The sequence below is a fragment of the Tachypleus tridentatus genome, chromosome 9, assembly GCF_004210375.1.
Source record: "Tachypleus tridentatus isolate NWPU-2018 chromosome 9, ASM421037v1, whole genome shotgun sequence".
Taxonomy (NCBI): Eukaryota; Metazoa; Arthropoda; class Merostomata; order Xiphosura; family Limulidae; genus Tachypleus; species Tachypleus tridentatus.
Genome location: NC_134833.1, coordinates 83,489,142 through 83,507,685, shown reverse-complemented (window position 1 = coordinate 83,507,685; position 18,544 = coordinate 83,489,142). Strand labels below are relative to the sequence as shown.

Here is an 18,544-nt window from a genome sequence, read left to right as displayed (position 1 = left end):
GCTGTCACTCTCAAAAAGCGATATGGTAAGTTATTATTCTAGTTTGAAATTTTATTATCTAATACACCCTATCTCTTAATGCTTCCCTGTTCAGGTATGTATGATAAGTAGTGATTTACTTAGAGAACAGAACTTTTATACTGGTAATCCTTCAACTGAATTGAAGTACAATTTCTCAAAAAGAACACATAAAAACATAAAATATTTGTAAAAATACTCTTGTTTATTTGAACACTTTTTAAGCCTAGCTACTTTTTATTCTTTTCTACACAAGGATAATTTTTTCTTATCCTAATGTTAGCAAAATAACCGATCAATCAGTTTAACATACACTAAGCTAATTCTAATATATCCATTAGGTTTTGCATGTAAGTAAGTGAATCACTGAAATTTATTTAAATGTATGCAGTAGCTTAATTAGGAAATCTCAACAGAAACTGTTACCTCATATTTACAGTTGTGATGTGAACTATGATTGCTTATACTATATGTTTTAGATCAAAAGAGTACAGTAAACTCAACATGCCACCTCTATTCAGCCCAGTTAGCTCAGTGATCGAACAAGTTACCTAAGTGAGCTATATATGTCCACATTGAGTAGGAAATTATAATTATAGACTTTGTTAATTTACAAATGGTTGAACTGTTACCTACTGAAAGATAACTGTAGAAATCTAGTTACCTGTAACTAAATAAATCCTTACTAAAATTAACTCTAAACATTGGTGTTAAGTCAATGAGTGGTGTGATTAGCCACCATATGAAAACAACAAGTAATATTCACAGTTGCTGCATAGTAACAAATTCAAACCACTCTTTAGTTCAATACAACAGTTGAATTCTAATTACATTAGCTTCAGCCAAAATACTTCTTGATTAAAATCATAAAAAGTTGTTACAACTCACCATAATCTAAGCTTAATGTTAATATTCCTCCTGAACTGACTCGGAACCTATTAATATTGGAGGCATTACACTTGTAAGTACCAGCATCTGAAATTTGTACAAGGTCGATCTCCAAAGCTCCACTGGGGAGGATTACCATCCGTGCAAGATCTAACACTAATGGTTGTTCATCTTTGAGCCAGGTGATGTCAGGTGGTGGAATTCCCTGTATAGTACAAGGAAAGTATGCTGTTTGGCCTGGAAAAACAACCACGTCTCTGGGTTCCTCTTCAAACCTGAGCAAAGCTGAAAATACATGAATTTTAACATACTAAACTGTGTATTATGAGGAATATGAAACTTTCAAAGACTGTGTAAAAATTAAATCCACTGATGATAAAAAAGGACCAATTTAAGCTTTCATCACAAATGCAAAAAACTGTTCATTGGGAAGAAAAGTTAAAGTCTAGTAATTAATGTTTCAAAAATGGATAAATATTACAGAAAATAAAATTACAATGCACAGTTCATCTCATAGCAATGTAAACAGACTGATTCAGATAAAACAAATACTAACAACTGAGGATGTTTAAAAACAACAAGCCTCCTGGTGGCACAGCAGTAAGTCTGAAGGCTAATAACACTTAAAGTTAGGTTTCAATAACCTTGATGGGCAGAACACAGACAAAATACTGTGTAACTTTTCAGTTAACTACAAAAAGAAATTCTAAAATTAGATTATGGTACAAATATTTTAAATACAAGTCTCATTTGATTTAAAAACTATAAGTTTTCTTATATAACAAATGTAATAACTTTAAAAAAAAACTTATGAGTACACACCAAGGAATACAACAGATGTTTTGTTTGTTTTGGAATTTCACGCAAAGCTACACGAAGGCTATCTGCACTAGCCGTCCCTAATTTAGCAGTGTAAGGCTAAAGGGAAGGCAGCTAGTCATCACCATCCACCATCAACTCTTGGGCTACTCTTTTACCAACAAATAGTGGGATTGACCATCACATTATATGCCCCCATGACTGAAATGGTGAGCAGGTTTGGTGAGACAGAGATTCAAACCCACAACCCTCAGATTACAAGTCAAACGCCTTAGCCAACCTGGCCATGCCGGGCCTATAACCGATATGAAAGTTCAATGCAGTTATCAAAAAGAGTTAACCATTTTAAAACATTTTAGTAATTGCTTTAAAAATATTGTAACTACATAATATATTCATATGAAAGTATTATTTTGAATTAGATCCATGTTCACTCATTTATAAATAGATACATAACTATTACAGCATGCATACATGTGGATAGAAACAATATTTTCAAATCTTAAATAACAAGAACATTCAAACTAAGCATGAAAAACAAAGTTCACTCAGTACAACAAACCCATCAATGATATACTAAATTACTAATATTGCATTAAAATTAAATTAGCCTTTTTTTTTATGCTTTTGAAAGTACTAATATTGACCATTTACAGCTTTTCACCAGAAATATTAATTCATGTAGAAAATGTTTTACTCTATAACAATACATCTAGGTTACAAAACTTAAAGTTTTCACCAAAATTTCAACTCTTCTAAGTTACAATAGGAATTCTGTTTCATACCCAAACAGAATTCCAGCATCACTGTTTGTTTTAATAATGTATAATACTGAAAGTTGAATTATAATCTACATTTTGATAACAAACTTACTAACATAAATTCATAAAATAGTAGTTCAGTAACATTTTGAATGCAATCAATAAACACAATGACATGACTTTTGACCAGGGGCATAGATCCTGGGGGGTATAATACCCCCTTCATTTTAGGTGAGGGGTATGGTGCATACAATCATCCCCCCCTACAGTTTGGTCTGTTGAATTGTTTTATTGCATCACAGGCCAACAAACTGTGTGTTTGTTCTTGTGATTCTCATGTTCTTACCAATCGAATTACATAATTAGGCCTAAATGTAGGCTTTTTCAGTAGCTGAAATGTACACCTTTAATATAGGCATCCTTCTAAGCTTTTCAATCTAAGCAATAGTTTGTAAGTATCAGTCAGTAGACCTAAGTATACATGCAAGTATCGTGGCAACAAGATTATTCTGTGACTGCATGTCTACAGCTTTCAGGTTCACGTAATCAGAGATTACTAATTTGCAAATTGAACAGTCCACATTTGTGGTTGCAAAATCATCCCCCCCATCAAGTGTAAAAATCTACACCCCTGCTTTTGACCAATGATTTGTGTGAAGAGAGTTAAGTCTCATTTCAAAAACTTGGTTGAACATTTTTTTTTATTTCAAATAACTTTTATAGTTTAAGTCTCACTTCACAAAGGAAATTTAATTTACTACAACTTAGTTCAAATGCTTATGTTTTCTCATATTTTTCTTGTAACATAATAACTTTTATGTACAGACATAACCATAGTTGAACTCAGCATAACAGATAGTATACAAATATTATTCCTTTTATCTTTATACAGAATACATGAATTACTCACCCTCCTATAAATTTATTTGAAACAGCCATATTAACTACAAACAAAATTCTTGAGGCCTAAATCACTTTTTGAAGCAGTGTAGAGGTGCTTGAGAACTATGTTTGAATCTACACAAGGGACCAGACAATTTTCTAAGGCTCATACTCAACTGGAGAGCAGATTACTGTTATAATATATGTCAGTAATAGTGTGTTTACATTTTGTGTTGTTTTTGGTTTGTTTGAAAACAATTTAGAATCATTATTTTATAAATATGTTTATCTTTCACTGTGTCTTGTTCTTTGAAGCTTTTGAGATGGACATAGTTTGACACCTTTTAAAATAAGTGTTAACATTTACTTTAAGACGTCACACAAGTGTTAAAACAATTAATGACTGACCCTTATCCTTTACTCATTTACAACCTGTTATATACAATTATAACATTTTAAATACAGCACAATTGTTTCCTTAAGTGTGACTGAGAACCTGCACAACAAAATGTATCAATTCTCATTATTAAGTTCCTATATCAAATTTCTTATCATCAGATGCATATTACACAGTCAGGTGGAAAACATCAATTGGTATTACAAGTTTGGATGTGTCTATACTTACATGCCACCTGCAGTTTTGCAGACCGACTAACAATCGTTCCTAGATGCTCGATCGTTGCCACACATTGATACACACCTTCATCTGGCCGCTCTGTTCGAGTATGATGAACACTACTGAAGTAAAGGGAACCATTTTGTAAAACTGACCTGGAAGAGAAGAAAGAAAACTATTATTTACATAAGCTTCTATTTAATTTATTTTAACTTAGTTAGAAAACGTAACATACTTAAAATAAATTTATGTTCTAACTCTGTATTCCAGTTTCTTAGTCTCCCTAAAAAAAGCAATAGTCAAACTGAATAGAATTATTAGCTTATAACTGTATTTTACAAAAATTACAAATTAATTTGATGCTTGTTGAAAAATTATTGCATCAAACATTACTGTAATTTTTTTTGTTATGCTCCTCTAATTACTATTACAGCACAAGTCAAATTTTCAAAATATATTTTAATATTTTACCTAAATTATACAAGCAAAGATTCAAAATGGAAAAAAAATTATATATAAAATCCTAAAAAAGTAAATAACATGAAAGAAAGAAAGAAAAATATGTAATTAAAGGAACTGGTGCAGTGCTGAGGAAACTATAACTTCATAAAAAATGTTTCAAGATGCTCCCTTGATTTTTTTTGAATGACTAATGCTGGAAAGTATTAAGTGCTAAAAAAAGTGATTTTGCGTGTATGTAAAAAGTCCTTAATTGCTTAATTACTTGAATAAAGTTGCATATTTTAATAAATTAATTCATTTAAAGTTACTAATATTGGAAAGAGATTATTAAAACATACCTATATGTATAAATAACTTAATAAAAGCTATTACCTGTCTGCTTCTTATGAAAATTTATATTTCAAGTTTTCAAAATCCATTTTATATAATTTATAATGACACATGGAATGTCAATTTTTTTTTCTGTCACTATAATGCTTTAAAGAAATATTGACTAGTTAGCTAAAACTGAATAAATCTATAATTAGATCTTTTTTCTTTTTGTACTTCTGACCTCAAGTTTATATGCTAAAAACAAAAATGTGGAAAATGCTCTAAACAATAATGATTCTTCTACAGTAAGTTATCAAAATCATGTAAAAGTTATGACATAATAATAATAATTTTAATAACAAATCTTTGAAGTAAAGGACATTTTAACATTCTAATAATATTGGTGGAGCAATAAGCCACTAAACATTGTTACAAACATTTATTTTTGATAGAAAGGGGTAAACACATTAACAGAGAATCATTTTTTAATTTATTGTTTAGGACATTTCAAGATGACTGATTAGAAACAGTAGAAACAATTTATCCTATGTAATGACACAGAATGTCTTAAATCTCAAATCACAATCCTTCTACCTATCTATATATTATATTATTTCATGTTTCTGCTTTTTACAACACAGTGCAAAGAACTAGGTAAAATCACCAATTTTACATTTAAATATCTAGGGAATCTCCAGCAATGAAGTAGATTTAATTGTAATATTGAAGATATTTATGTACATACTTTTGAGTTTCCATGGTCCATATATTATTAAGAGCTCTGTAGTCAACAAAGTAAAAGATGCACAATAAATTATTTGAATAAACACTTCAGGAAAAAAAAGTGTTTAAAAAAATTAATGGTATTTATTTACACTTCTATCACAAATTCTAGGGTTAAAGGGTATATGCTAAATACTTTACTTGTACTTCTGTTTAATATAATAGCATTCACTGTGTACACTTTTCTATGCTTTACCATCCACAAATGCACAAATTAGACTAATTGTGTTATTTTCTGGCAAACCCACAAATAATAGCAAATTTATTAAAACAAATAAGAGAAGTGTTCTTAGTTTATAACTTGACTAAGTTTACTTAACTGTAAGATAATGATCAAGTCAAATGTAAATAAATGAACAAGGTCCTCATCATCACATATAAATAAAAAATACAAATGGAGTCACAGTTAATTCTACTGGAAAGTGCTTAGCTCTACAGCTTTATTTCTCACAAGAACAGCTCCTGTTGAGCTAAATGCAACAGTTTTCAATTATAATTTTCTCTTCACAAGCTCCCAATAGAAGAGGTTACAAAGCGTGTTCTTAATTTCAACAGGCTAAGTTGTCTTCTTTGATCAGTTGACAACATCACTTTGTGTGTATGTGTGTGTTTTCTTATATCAAAGCCACATCGAGCTACCTGCTGAGCCCATCGAGGGAAATCGAACCCATGATTTTAGCGTTGTAAATCCATAGGCATACCGCTGTACTAGTGAGGTGCTCATTTGTGGCATTTGTTCTCCCACAGCATTGTTCACCTGTTATATTCAATCAACCTCAACCTATCCTATAAAGAACTGCAATATTATCTCAGGCAGAATAGACATAACCTGCTGTAGAATCGAGAACAAATAAGCAAAGCAACTGGAACAAAATAAACTTAGCAACTTTCTCAACTACATGTTACTACAATTACACAGTAAGATTAAACACCTGAAAAGAAGTTTAAACATTATCTTACATCTAATTTTGACACACAGAAGTATTATAATATATAACTGGAATGTGTTAGGTATTTATATAACTTAATGCAATACCATAGTGAAGCTTCACAACTTCTCTAAGACCTATCATCCAGACAAAAATCATCTCCATAAAAGTAGGTTACAAGTGGTTTTCTTCATGGAATCTTTTTAAAAATATTTTCCCACATCATACACACACTTTCACAAATAATATTTTATGCAGTGTATTGCATGAAAGTGGTTTTATATTGTCTTCTTAATATCAACATTCCATAAGCATTCATCTGAGATGATTAAAAAATTCTGTATGGATATGAGAATCTGATAACCACTTTTCTCATAAAATGGCATTACAAGTCAGTTGATAAAGGAATTGACAAATTAATATGAAAAGTAGTAAATAATTATACCTGCAAAAAAAAAGACATGGGAGAACTAGGCCTACAAAAAAGCTCTTTGAAACCAGTACTACAACCCCATCAGACAAAATTTTTGAAATTTGACTCTCGAAGGGAAGGGGAAATTATAATGAAATCTCATTAATGTTGTCATTACATCAAATATTGTTGATAAATAGGTAGATACAGTGCCTAATATCTGAAAAAAAACAACAACAAATCCCTGTTAACATGTGTGAGATGGCTGGGGGATTTTGAGTTTTAAAAGATAAGAATTTAAACATTATTAAGTGCACTAATTATGATGGGACTGAATGAAACTAATGTAGGTGCTTAATCTACATGATATCAGTTTGTAGTCCAACCAAGGAAGTCTTAAAAGTAGTTATTTTCCTCATTTAGATTTCTATTTTTAATAACATATTAGGTTCTATATCTTAGATTCTGAAGGATCTGACAAAACTTAAGCATTGGTAGATAGACCAATGGATGATTTTTTTTTTTATTCCTTACAGAATATTCTTAACTTTTATCACATTTCTATAGTATCTGTAAAATTTAACACCTGCTCATCTGGCTTGTATAACCAATATTCTGCCATATGAACTTACAGGAAAAGGTTTTATCTAACATGATTAACTAAATAAACAAGATAAGTAAGTCCTACTTTTAATATAATACAGTTAATAAGGGAAACTTCAAAATGATTTTTATAATCTGTAAATTTAATAAGAGATATGGATGAGTCAGCACACAAATTAATTGAAAGTTTTAAAAATCCGTTAACAGCCTCATAGCTTGAAACCACCAAAGGATGTTTTCTAGCTTTACACACAATTGATGTATTTTCAAAATAAATATACCATAAAGATAATGAAATTAAATAATTTCAAGAAACTTCTTTTAGCAGAATAATATTAAAATAAGTAATATTGTGGTTCTTCACAATGTTCTGTAAAATATGTACAAAATAAAAAGGAGAGAGAAAACAAGTTTAACTTTTTAAATAAATTAAAGAAGTTTTGTAAATCCACTAGAAACCTAGTACGTATTAATGGTATTTTGTATCAGTGAGTTTATAATGTTTTTTTTGTTTGGTTTAATCTTTCATTGTTGCAATGAAAATAAATTTAATATTATATGAATAATTTTTAAAATTCTGTTTTTGTTCTTTTCTTTTATTAAACGTAAGACTATACAATGTGATATTTGTATTGTAAACATGCAATTTTTAGCACTATAAGCCCTCAGGCATATTGCTAAGCTACTGAAGGAAGAGTTTTTTTTTGTTTTAAATAAAGGTAATAATAAATGACTTAATATTTATGCCAATAAATTTACATATATCCCCTGCACGATCTGTCTTAAAACATTTCCTCTCTGTTATATACTTGTAGAGGAGTTTGCATTTCTTTTCTAAATGGTGTCTTTGATGACTGTGATAAACAAAATACCAAACTTGTTAATTGGTGTAGGTTTAGTGGACATGTTTAAATCAGCTTTCGTTGCAGTTAGATGATTCTCTTGGATGGTGGAGAAGAAGTACTTTCAAACTCTTAAAAAGATTTCTTATCATGATACAAAATGTTTCTATTGATTAAAGAATAAAACAAAATTATTTCAATAGATCAGAGAATTATTTGTCTGATGATAAAACACTGTTTAAGGCATAATGAGCAACATTCAAAATTCTGACTTTTCCAATGAAAGGAAAAAGATACATTTAATTTTTTATAATATACAAACTCATGTTGTCACATTTGTATAAATTTAAAAATTGTAAGCAATAATAAGCACACAAACAAGCAACAAAAGAACCAAAGAATCCATGTACACAGTGCACAGTAAATTCAGAACACAGTGAAAAGCTTATTAAGGGATTCACTCACTTTCTTGCATCTCCAATGAAATTCAACACTGCTCCTTCCCTTTTCCACTGAATTTTAGGGGTAGGGTTTCCTTCAACATCACAATTTAACAGAGCAGGGTTGCCTTTCACAACAACCAAGTCTGTTGGCTCTCCAGTAAAGTGGAAAGTTGTGAAATCTACTGCATCTCCTAAAAGCATACCATAAAAAATGAAGTTTTGAGACAGGTCCGAATTACTGCAAAGCACATTTTCCTACAGAGTGTAGTTCACTAAATATTAAATTTTCTGACTACCAGACATTTTTTTTATTATGTTCTCTAAAGTACTTGCTTTTATACAAGCATTGGATTACACAGGTTTAAAGGATGTAACTGTAGAGTCAGAACCTATCTATCTACTCTTAAAAGAATTTTCTTTAAAACAACATTCAGTTAGTATCATAGCCTACTCAACAACAAAATATTTTCTTGAACTGTAACAACTGAAAACTGACTTTGTAGGACACAGGTATACACCTGTTACAGATAAACAACAACTGTAAGGTTGTGATATAAAAAACACAGAAACAATGGACTGGTGTATTTTCTGTTTAGTCACTCCTAGATATATAAGTAATTAAGGTAATCTAAACTTTGGCTTATGTGTAATATTATGAGCACTACTGTCCCTCTTCTCACACATATACAAAGGGCAAATATTTCCTTTAATCAATGAAAGTTTTCCAAGCTCCTGTATCCTATGGCAGTGTTATTCAGTGAAAACAATTTACATAGGATCAAATTAACAACCACAATATAGAACATAAACTAATTACTATCTAGAACTTACACTAAAAGCAATTAATTTATCCTATAGACTAATAAACACAATAACATTTTTTCTGCATTGTTTCCAAGATGAATGTCTAAACTTCGTTTAGTTGTCAGAAAATAAACCTAATACCCCGAGCGCTTTCGGAAAGTTCACTTTCCTTCATCAGATATATTATTTAGACTGATTAACAATATAAAAAGTAAATGTTCGTATCTTTGAAACTGTTACAACAAATGTGCTGCTAACAGGTTTAAATGTTAATTTCGTACGTTTAGGCGAAGCGAACGAAACTGATATCAAACTGAATTTAAACCACTTCCTTGCCGAGGTTCTAACAAAATGATCTCACGGACTGAGTACCCCGACCTTCGTATCTTTTTTTTTTTTTTTTGTCAACTGATATACGGTTGGAATATTAAACTTTTTTAGTCTTTTCAGTACAGAAATAATTTATTTTCATCTGTTTACACACGATAGTCACTTTTCTATAACCGAATTATTTTTATGAAATACAGGTACACACTATTCTATGAAACTTTTATCTTTCGTGTTCTCTTTGAAAATTATAGCTCAAAAAAATTGACACAACCAACTCTTCAATAAGTCAAATTGTATTTTAATTAAGCGTGAAAGATAGGTATAGAAAAAATGGAAACTAGAATCAAAGAACAAAAAAAACCTGTTTGTTTTTTTCTGGAATTTCGCACAAAGCTACTCGAGGGCTATCTGTGCTGGCCGTCCCTAATTTAGCAGTGTAAGACTAGAGGGAAGGCAGCTAGTCATCACCACCCACCGCCAACTCTTGGGCTACTCTTTTACCAACGAATAGTGGGATTGACCGTAACATTATAACGCCCCCACGGCTGGGAGGGCGAGCATGTTTGGCGCGACTCGGGCGCGAACCCGCGACCCTCAGATTACGAAGCGCACGCCTTTACGCGCTAGGCCATGCCGGGCCAAAAAAAAAACAAAACACTTTCACACGTTTTGGAACACTGCAAATCAAATAAACACACCATAACCATAGAAAACACCCACATATTAAGTAGGGAAACAAATATAAACAAACGTAAAATTAAAGAAGCTCTACTTATACAACAACTAAAACCAAAATTATACCAGTATAAAGGAACACTTTTATACCTATTTATCAATAACCTAACATCCAACCGCTACGCCCCCTATAATCCCGTACACGTTTATACTCTCGCCCCTAAGACATATGTCCGGCAACGGTCACTTGCAAAATATTTCTTTCTTAAACTGAAGATGACCTAAATAGGAAGTCGAAACGTTGTTCTCCCTTATCAATAAAGGTGTTAATACCCATACCAGCCGTTCTAAGATATATTTTTATTTCAAGTGGGTTTCTCATCATCAAGAATGTTCGATGTTTCTTACGCACTTCAGAGTCACTGGTATTATTCAAAAGAAAGAAAGCATATTATATATTTCTCTCTATATATATATATGTATGTTAAAAATTCAAAACCTTACTGCATTGCTCACGAAATTTAAGCTACGAACTTATTTGGAGGCTTAACTACTACAAAGCATAACGTGACGGTTTAATGTGTTTGTGTTTTTTTATAGCAAAGCCACATTGGGCTACATGCTGAGCCCACCGAGAGGAATCGAGCACCTGATTTTAGCGTTGTAAATCTGTTGACTTACCGTTGTACTAGCGGGAGGCGTGTCGGTTTAAGTAAACAAATATTTGTGCTGACACTAGGTGAGACCAGTAGCGGTGATTTCCTTTGTCTTTATTTTTTAAGAAAAATTGTAATTTTAATGAAAACAACCATTTTTATAGACAAAAAACAACATAAAGTACTATACAGAAAAACAAAAGAAGATATTAAACTGTGACAACTGCTAACGCTATTAGAGGTAGGTTTTGCAATGTTTTAATGGATAAACTGTATCTCATCCGTACAAGACCTACAAAGGCGAAATGTCCCCTTCTTACGACGACACGCGGCCTGGCATGGCCAAGCGCGTAAGGCGTGCGACTCGTAATCCGAGGGTCGCGGGTTCGCGCCCGCGTCGCGCTAAACATGCTCGCCCTCCCAGCCGTGGGGGTGTATAATGTGACGGTCAATCCCACTATTCGTTGGTAAAAGAGTAGCCCAAGAGTTGGCGGTGGGTGGTGATGACTAGCTGCCTTCCCTCTAGTCTTACACTGCTAAATTAGGGACGGCTAGCACAGATAGCCCTCGAGTAGCTTTGTGCGAAATTCCAAAACAAACAAACAAACAAAAACGACGACACGTCGTGTCTTACCTTTCATTCAACTCGAATAGCCCTGCACCAATAAAAACACTATATTTATCCATCATAGTTATACCCTTTAAAGACTGTTGTGGATTTCTTTTATTGAAATGCGTTTTCAGAAGATAGCGAAATGAAACATGCTTTAAAAAAACCTTTTCCTGTGAGACCGAAGAAACTCCGGTTTGAATATTTTCATAACCAGCTTCACCTGAAGCACAGAAGAACTACTTGTAACCAGAGGTAAACTCTTACAGAGGTCAATCCAATGTTTAAATATGTGCAGCAGTCAGTATTTTATTTAAAAGTATAAAAAAAATTGATGGAATAGCGGAACTTTCTTTTTAAGTTTATCCTTTTTTGTTTTTGTAATAATAAAAATTAAAGAAACCTTATTTTGTTTTGAATTTGATGCAAAGCTACACGAAGCAAGCATAGTCAGGTCGTTAAGGCGCTCGACTCGTAATCTGAGGGTCGTGGGTTCGAATACCCGTCGCACCAAATATGTTCGCCCTTTCAGCTGTCGGGCGTTATAATGTTACGGCCAATCCCACTATTTGTTGGTAAAAAGTAGCCCAAGAGTTGGTGGTGATGAGTAACTGCCTTTCTTGCTAAATTAGGGACGGCCAACGCAGATAGCACTCGAGTAGCTTTGCGCGAAATTCAAAACAAACAAATCAACGAATAATGGGATTGACCATCACGATAAAACGCCTCCACAGCTGAAAGAGTGAGCATGTTTCATGCGACAGGGATTTGAACTTGTGACCCTCAGATTGCGAGTCAAATGCCCTAACCAGCTGGCATTGGAAGAAAGCGGCGTGATAATTATTTTACTCCTACGGTGAAAAAAATCTTGAATCAAGGGAGAGAATGGGGCACCGACAACTGGAGCATCTTACTTGCAATGATGAAACAGCAACTTGTTCTAATAATAATACACACGTCTCTATTCTATATTCAGACATTTCAGTGAGTCAAATGTTGAGGGCTCGTGTCTCCATTGACCCTTTCACCATCACCTTCTTTGTTCCATTTTCTATGCCGAGAAGCATTAATAGATTCACAACTGGATAAGGCACATGTGTCATATTTACGTCTGTAAATTTATATATCACAGAGATAACAGACAATGATATTTTTAGTTGTTTGTTTTTTTCTCAATTATTTAATTTTAAACCGTCAGAGACTAAATATATTTTCAAAGGATAATGATATTCAACATGAGTATTTTTGTATATTTATTTAACATTTTAAATAAACAATAGTGTTACAAACTGGATCACTTACATTTAGGCTCGGCTTTTAGGGTTAGGGTTTCAAGACGAAATGAATGAAACATGAAATAAGAGAACTCTATGGCTGCATGAGGTTTGAAAACCACGAGTCTATGGTGTCTAGACTGATAAATATCCTATTACTTTAAAACACAGAAAAGTTAAATATTTAACATTTTTAACGTAAGTCTCTCTCACACAAGGGCTCGGCATGGCCAAGCGTGTTAAGACGTGCGACTCGTAATCTGAGGGTCGCGGGTTCTAGAAAGATTCTAGAAAAATTTTTCTAGAAAGATTCAATGTGTTTTTAGTGTGCATTCCTGGTACAGGGTAACGAAATAAATTTGAGTGGTTCTCTGTCTCGTGAACGAATGGTGACGGTAATGAATAGCTCGTTGGTTAGTATATGTGCAGTCGTATTATCGGTAATTTTGTAGCATTATTAAATGGGACTCGGATAACCGGGAATTGCCAACAGAAAGATAGCGTATTATCTTAAATATTTTATATTATTGATACTTGAAACCTAATTATTTTAGGCTATTTAAAATAGTTTCTTCTTCTGTTTTCATTCCTCGATTATTAAGTCACGAAAACGGTAAATTTGTTTGAAATACACAAACAACGTGTGATAGAGCGCGTACCCTATTTAGAACATTCATATAATGAGTTTACTGTGAACTTGCACAGAATTGCCTTAACATTAACCGTCATTTGAAATGAAATTGGAATAAATAAAGCCAAGAGAAAAGAAAAACAAGATATTTAAAATAAGCTCCTATACTAATGGATTTCTCGCTTTACTGTTATATTTATGTGTAATCAATCAGAAGAGATTATAGGCTTACTGAAAAAATCGAATGAAATAATGTTTAAAGGTTTTTGGTTTGTTTGGAAATTTCGCACAAAGCTACTCGAGAAGAGGGAAGGCAGCTAGTCATAGTGGGATTGACCGTCACATTATACACCCCACGGCTGGGAGGGCGAATGTTTAGCGCGACGCGGGCGCGAACCCGCGACCCTGGGATTACGAGTCGCACGCCTTACGCGCTAGGCCATGCCGGGCCTAATGTTTAAAGAATGGCCAGGCATGGCCAGGTGGTTAAGGCACTCGACTCGTAATCCGAAGGTCGCGAGTTCGAATCCCTAGCACCAAACATGCTCGCCCTCCCAGCCGTGGGGGCGTTATAAAGTGACGGTCAATCCCACTATTCGTTGGTAAAAGAGTAGCCCAAGAGTTGGCGGTGGGTGATGATGACTAGCTGCCTTCCCTCTAGTCTTACACTGCTAAATTAGGGACGGCTAGCGCAGATAGCCCTCGAGTAGCTTTGTGCGAAATTCAAAAACAAACACACGATAAAACTTGCACGTGTTCGACACAGGCATCTTTTTATAACAAATGACTGAAATTTCAATATTCTGACATTTTAATGAATAAGATTGATTACTGTAGATAAATATGTTTAAAACACAAAGAACGATTTGAAAGGTTATAATTAATGAAAATAACAGATCAATTGGATAATACATCCCCCACCTTTTTATTATTTAATTAATATAATTGGTTAAAATCAATTTATAAAGACAGCACTAAATAAATACAGAAAAATATATGTAACAATAAATACAATATTTCAGGGCACAAGTTGTAACTCACCTATCATGCCCACACACGTTTTTGACAGATGTGGGCCATGATTAACCATTACGGCTATTTACTACAGACACACATTGCATATATGACAAGGGTGATTTACTCTTTGAGGTACTATCACAATGGTACAGCAAATACATGCATTACGTATACGAGAGGATTACATTACTCTTGGTTTGTTTGTAGTCACACGCAAAGCTATAAAGTGGCCCACCAAGGGTATCGAAACCCAGTTTTCAAGTCCACAGACTTACTGTTGTGTCACTGGAGGACGAATTACTCTTGAAGAAAATAAGAAAATGATTTGTTTGTAATTATGCACAAAGCTACACAATGCGCTGTATATGTTCTGCCCACCACAGGCATCGAAACCCGATTTCTAGTTATGTAAGTCCGCAGGCTTACCACTGTGCCACTGAGGACGGGTCAAGGAAATGGTAAGGCAGACATAGACATACGTTAGGTATACGGCAGGTTAGAAGACATTGTGTGTACAACAGGAGTGAATAACTCTTGAAAGGGGCGAAATACTACAAAATATGTTTACAGTAGAAGATTTAACACCTATCACAAGTTGTTTAATACGACCAATTAAGTACGAGTATAATTTTCAAGATGTCAATGTCAAAAAAGTTTCTGATTTTAATGTCTTTCTAAACAGTTCAACTTTCTATCTAACTCCAGTGATGTTTTCTCTCTTTTGTCTCCTTCCCCCGAGATCCAGTGATACCCTGATTCCATCTATCGGCCACAAATCTGCAGTTGGTTTGAGACAAGAAAGAAAGGCGATGACTCATCCACCGTGACGACATCACCGATCTCAGGCTGCAGTGTACACAGGAACGTAAGTACCACACGGCCCGCGGGAAAACCCTTCGTGAAAGCTGTTCTCATAAATATTACATTTCAGTACATTCTGTGAAATTACGTTCGAAAACTTAACACTTCGCTTTACCATTTCTCTCGCACTGCCATGATTGAAAAGCAATATAAACTCATCCTTATTATTATTAAGACAAACCGCTAGATTGTATTAACAGTCTAACTATGAGTAGTGGAACTGAGAAAATAAAAATTTACTATAAAGTCTGCTATCAAAGCAATGTTGTGATTCGCCATAAATAAATAAAAATTTATAACAACAGCATAAATAATTTCTGCCAATAGTTACAAATTTTCGTACATGTATACATTTGTAATTTGCTGTTCAATTCTTTCGGAACCTTAACTGTTCTGTTCGGTGGATCAGATGGTTTTATGTTTCTTCAATCACTACCGTTCTTGATTCACTAAAGCGCCAGTAGAAACAAGCGTGAAAAAATCAAAGTTTTTACTTCAGTTTACTTTTGTTTTGTAACAAGTGCTTAGCAAAGCTAAAACATTTTTAACTCTTAAGCATACAAGAATGTGGTAGAACAATAAGTAACTCTTTTCTTTATTTTGTAGTTACGCGCAAAGCTACACAATGAGCTAACTATCAGTGCTATGTGCACCACGTGTATCGAAACCCTGCTTTTAGTATTATAGGCTTTCAGATTTGCCGCTGAGCCACAGCAGAGGATGATTTCGTAACCTACGCGTTTGCACTTAAAAGATCACTGTTTGTTGTTGTTGTTATTATTTTTTCTCTGGGGGGAGAGGTGTCAAATAATGGTTTACATCCTTATAATTGGCGAACCGCGAGACGGATTGTCAGCAAACTTTGCAGCTGCCCGCATGACTCTCAGGGAGTACATAAGGGGGTAAACGTTCGAATCTATACCCACTATGTCACCCCGGGATCCCTATATCTTCCCTGTGTGTTGTGTCTGTTTGTTACTGACGAGCCCCCCCCCCTCTCAGTAGCTCAGCGGTATGTCTGAGGACTTAACAACGCTAAAATCCGGGTTTCGATACCCGTGGTGGGCAGAGCACAGATAGCCCATTGTGTAGCTTTGTGCTTAATTCAAAAACAACAACAACGTTACTGACGAACCGCTGGTTCGATTTTTATCAAACGTAGAAAATACATCAACCGAAAGAGACATGGAAAGTTGGCATTCGAATCTTGCTCCTTACCTCACTCGCGAGAGTCTTAGACGCGTCTTCCCCGTGCATTGAACGGGTATGTCAGCTAATAAAGTTTAAACGACCACTTGCAAACGCATTACATAGTTTTCAAAAGAAATAAAGTAGAATACCTCGCATGAAATAAGAGCTTTTCAAGCGTGTAGTACAGAAACGTCTGACTTCGAAATGCAATCTGGAAATACGATGATTTAATGTTTCTTAGCTTGCCGAAAAATGTGTCACAATAAGAGACTGTATTAAAATTAAGTTAAGTAAAATAGTTCACATTTTTTATCACACTTTATAATGCTTACAGAAACGGCTAATAAGCTGTAAAATGCATCAAAATTCGCAAGAATACAATTAACAAAACGTTAAGCCTATCTACGTATAAAAGCGGTATAAAAAACAACAAAAAAAACACTAAACATAATGTGCTCCTTGTCCGTAAGAATGGGGGTTAGATCTATTGAAGAATTCTGGTTTTCAAGGCTGGAGGAGTCGGGTTCAAACCCGTGCGATATCCCAAAATATTCCCCACATTTTAAACTGTGGATTTATTATAATATTAACAACGATAGTAAATCCCTTAAAGTGTACAGTGGATGATATGTGTGTCTCTGATTGGCTATTTTCTCTCAAGCCATAATTCAAAATTATGGACAATGGAGGTGACCTTAGTAGTATTACAATAAATAAATGTTCTTATTCTTTAGAAGTACGAAAGAATCCTTACAAACACATTGTCGTGGAATCATTTAACGTCTATTTATTGGCTTAAAGTGAGCTAACAAACGTCACAGAAATGTATCGATGACACGTGATATTGATTTTCTTTGTATTTTATTGATAGCAGTTAATACAAAAAATCCATACTTTGTACATAATTTAGTTGTGATTATATCCGGTTCTCATATTATCAACCTGGGTAGCATTTTATGCAATATATATACGGACTGAACGGCCAAAGTAAAGAACTTGAGATTCAGATATAACCAGTCCTAACTGTTTACCAGATGGGCAAACTAGTCATAGAAGTCACAGCTACCTTTATTCCAATAGCAAGATAGGTGGCACGTTTATGACTCTCCCCCCAATAAAAAGGAAATGCGGAACATGTTCGGAGATATATGGCGATTTGAGCTCCAAGCCTTTCAATCTGCGTTCCGGCATGCTGTCCATTTGGTCACACTCGATCCCTTTCGAACACAATTACACTTCTGCTACTTTATTTTGGATTAAGAGCATTTGCTGATCCCTCATTAACAGCTTGATCAACGAATCCCGGAACATCCCAAGCATGGAGAGTCATTCACTTCTGTTTCGTTACTAAAGTACTCGATGGAATGGAAAGAGTTACGTGTTGTATGAGCATGCGCCAAGACAGGACTTGACAGAGGATTATCACGTGACTCAGCCTCTCGAAAAGGATTTATTGCTGCTGACAACAGGAGTTTCACAGAATGAAAGGAAACAGTATACATAATAAAACTGACGCAATAGTGAGGATTATCGCACAGTACCCGTTTACTTGTACGTATATCTATCTTCGAAATACATGCCTTGTTCCACCAAATCACAAAGTTTACGGCATCGAATAGGACCTGAAACTGGGTTACCATTGTATGAGGAATTAGGCTTGCCAACTAAACAAAATAAACCGTGTATTGAAATCAGGAAACATGTATTGTTTTACACCATTAAATA

General features: G+C 34.0%; 1 protein-coding gene across 4 annotated transcripts in view; it reads right to left on the bottom strand.

Moving 5' to 3' along the window:
* Positions 1-18,544, bottom strand: part of LOC143225639 (neogenin-like) — a 157,243-nt gene that overhangs the window by 41,290 nt on the left and 97,409 nt on the right. For all 4 annotated transcript variants that reach the window (XR_013013969.1, XM_076455424.1, XM_076455425.1 and 1 more), the window contains exons 2-4: positions 8,793-8,961; positions 3,994-4,139; positions 907-1,191 (exon numbers count right to left, since the gene is read on the bottom strand). Coding sequence is in view for 3 of the 4 variants with exons in the window: in XM_076455424.1 (XP_076311539.1) it covers positions 907-1,191; positions 3,994-4,139; positions 8,793-8,961 (600 nt within the window). In the remaining variant the exon portion in view is untranslated. The remainder of the gene's footprint in view (positions 1-906; positions 1,192-3,993; positions 4,140-8,792; positions 8,962-18,544) is intronic.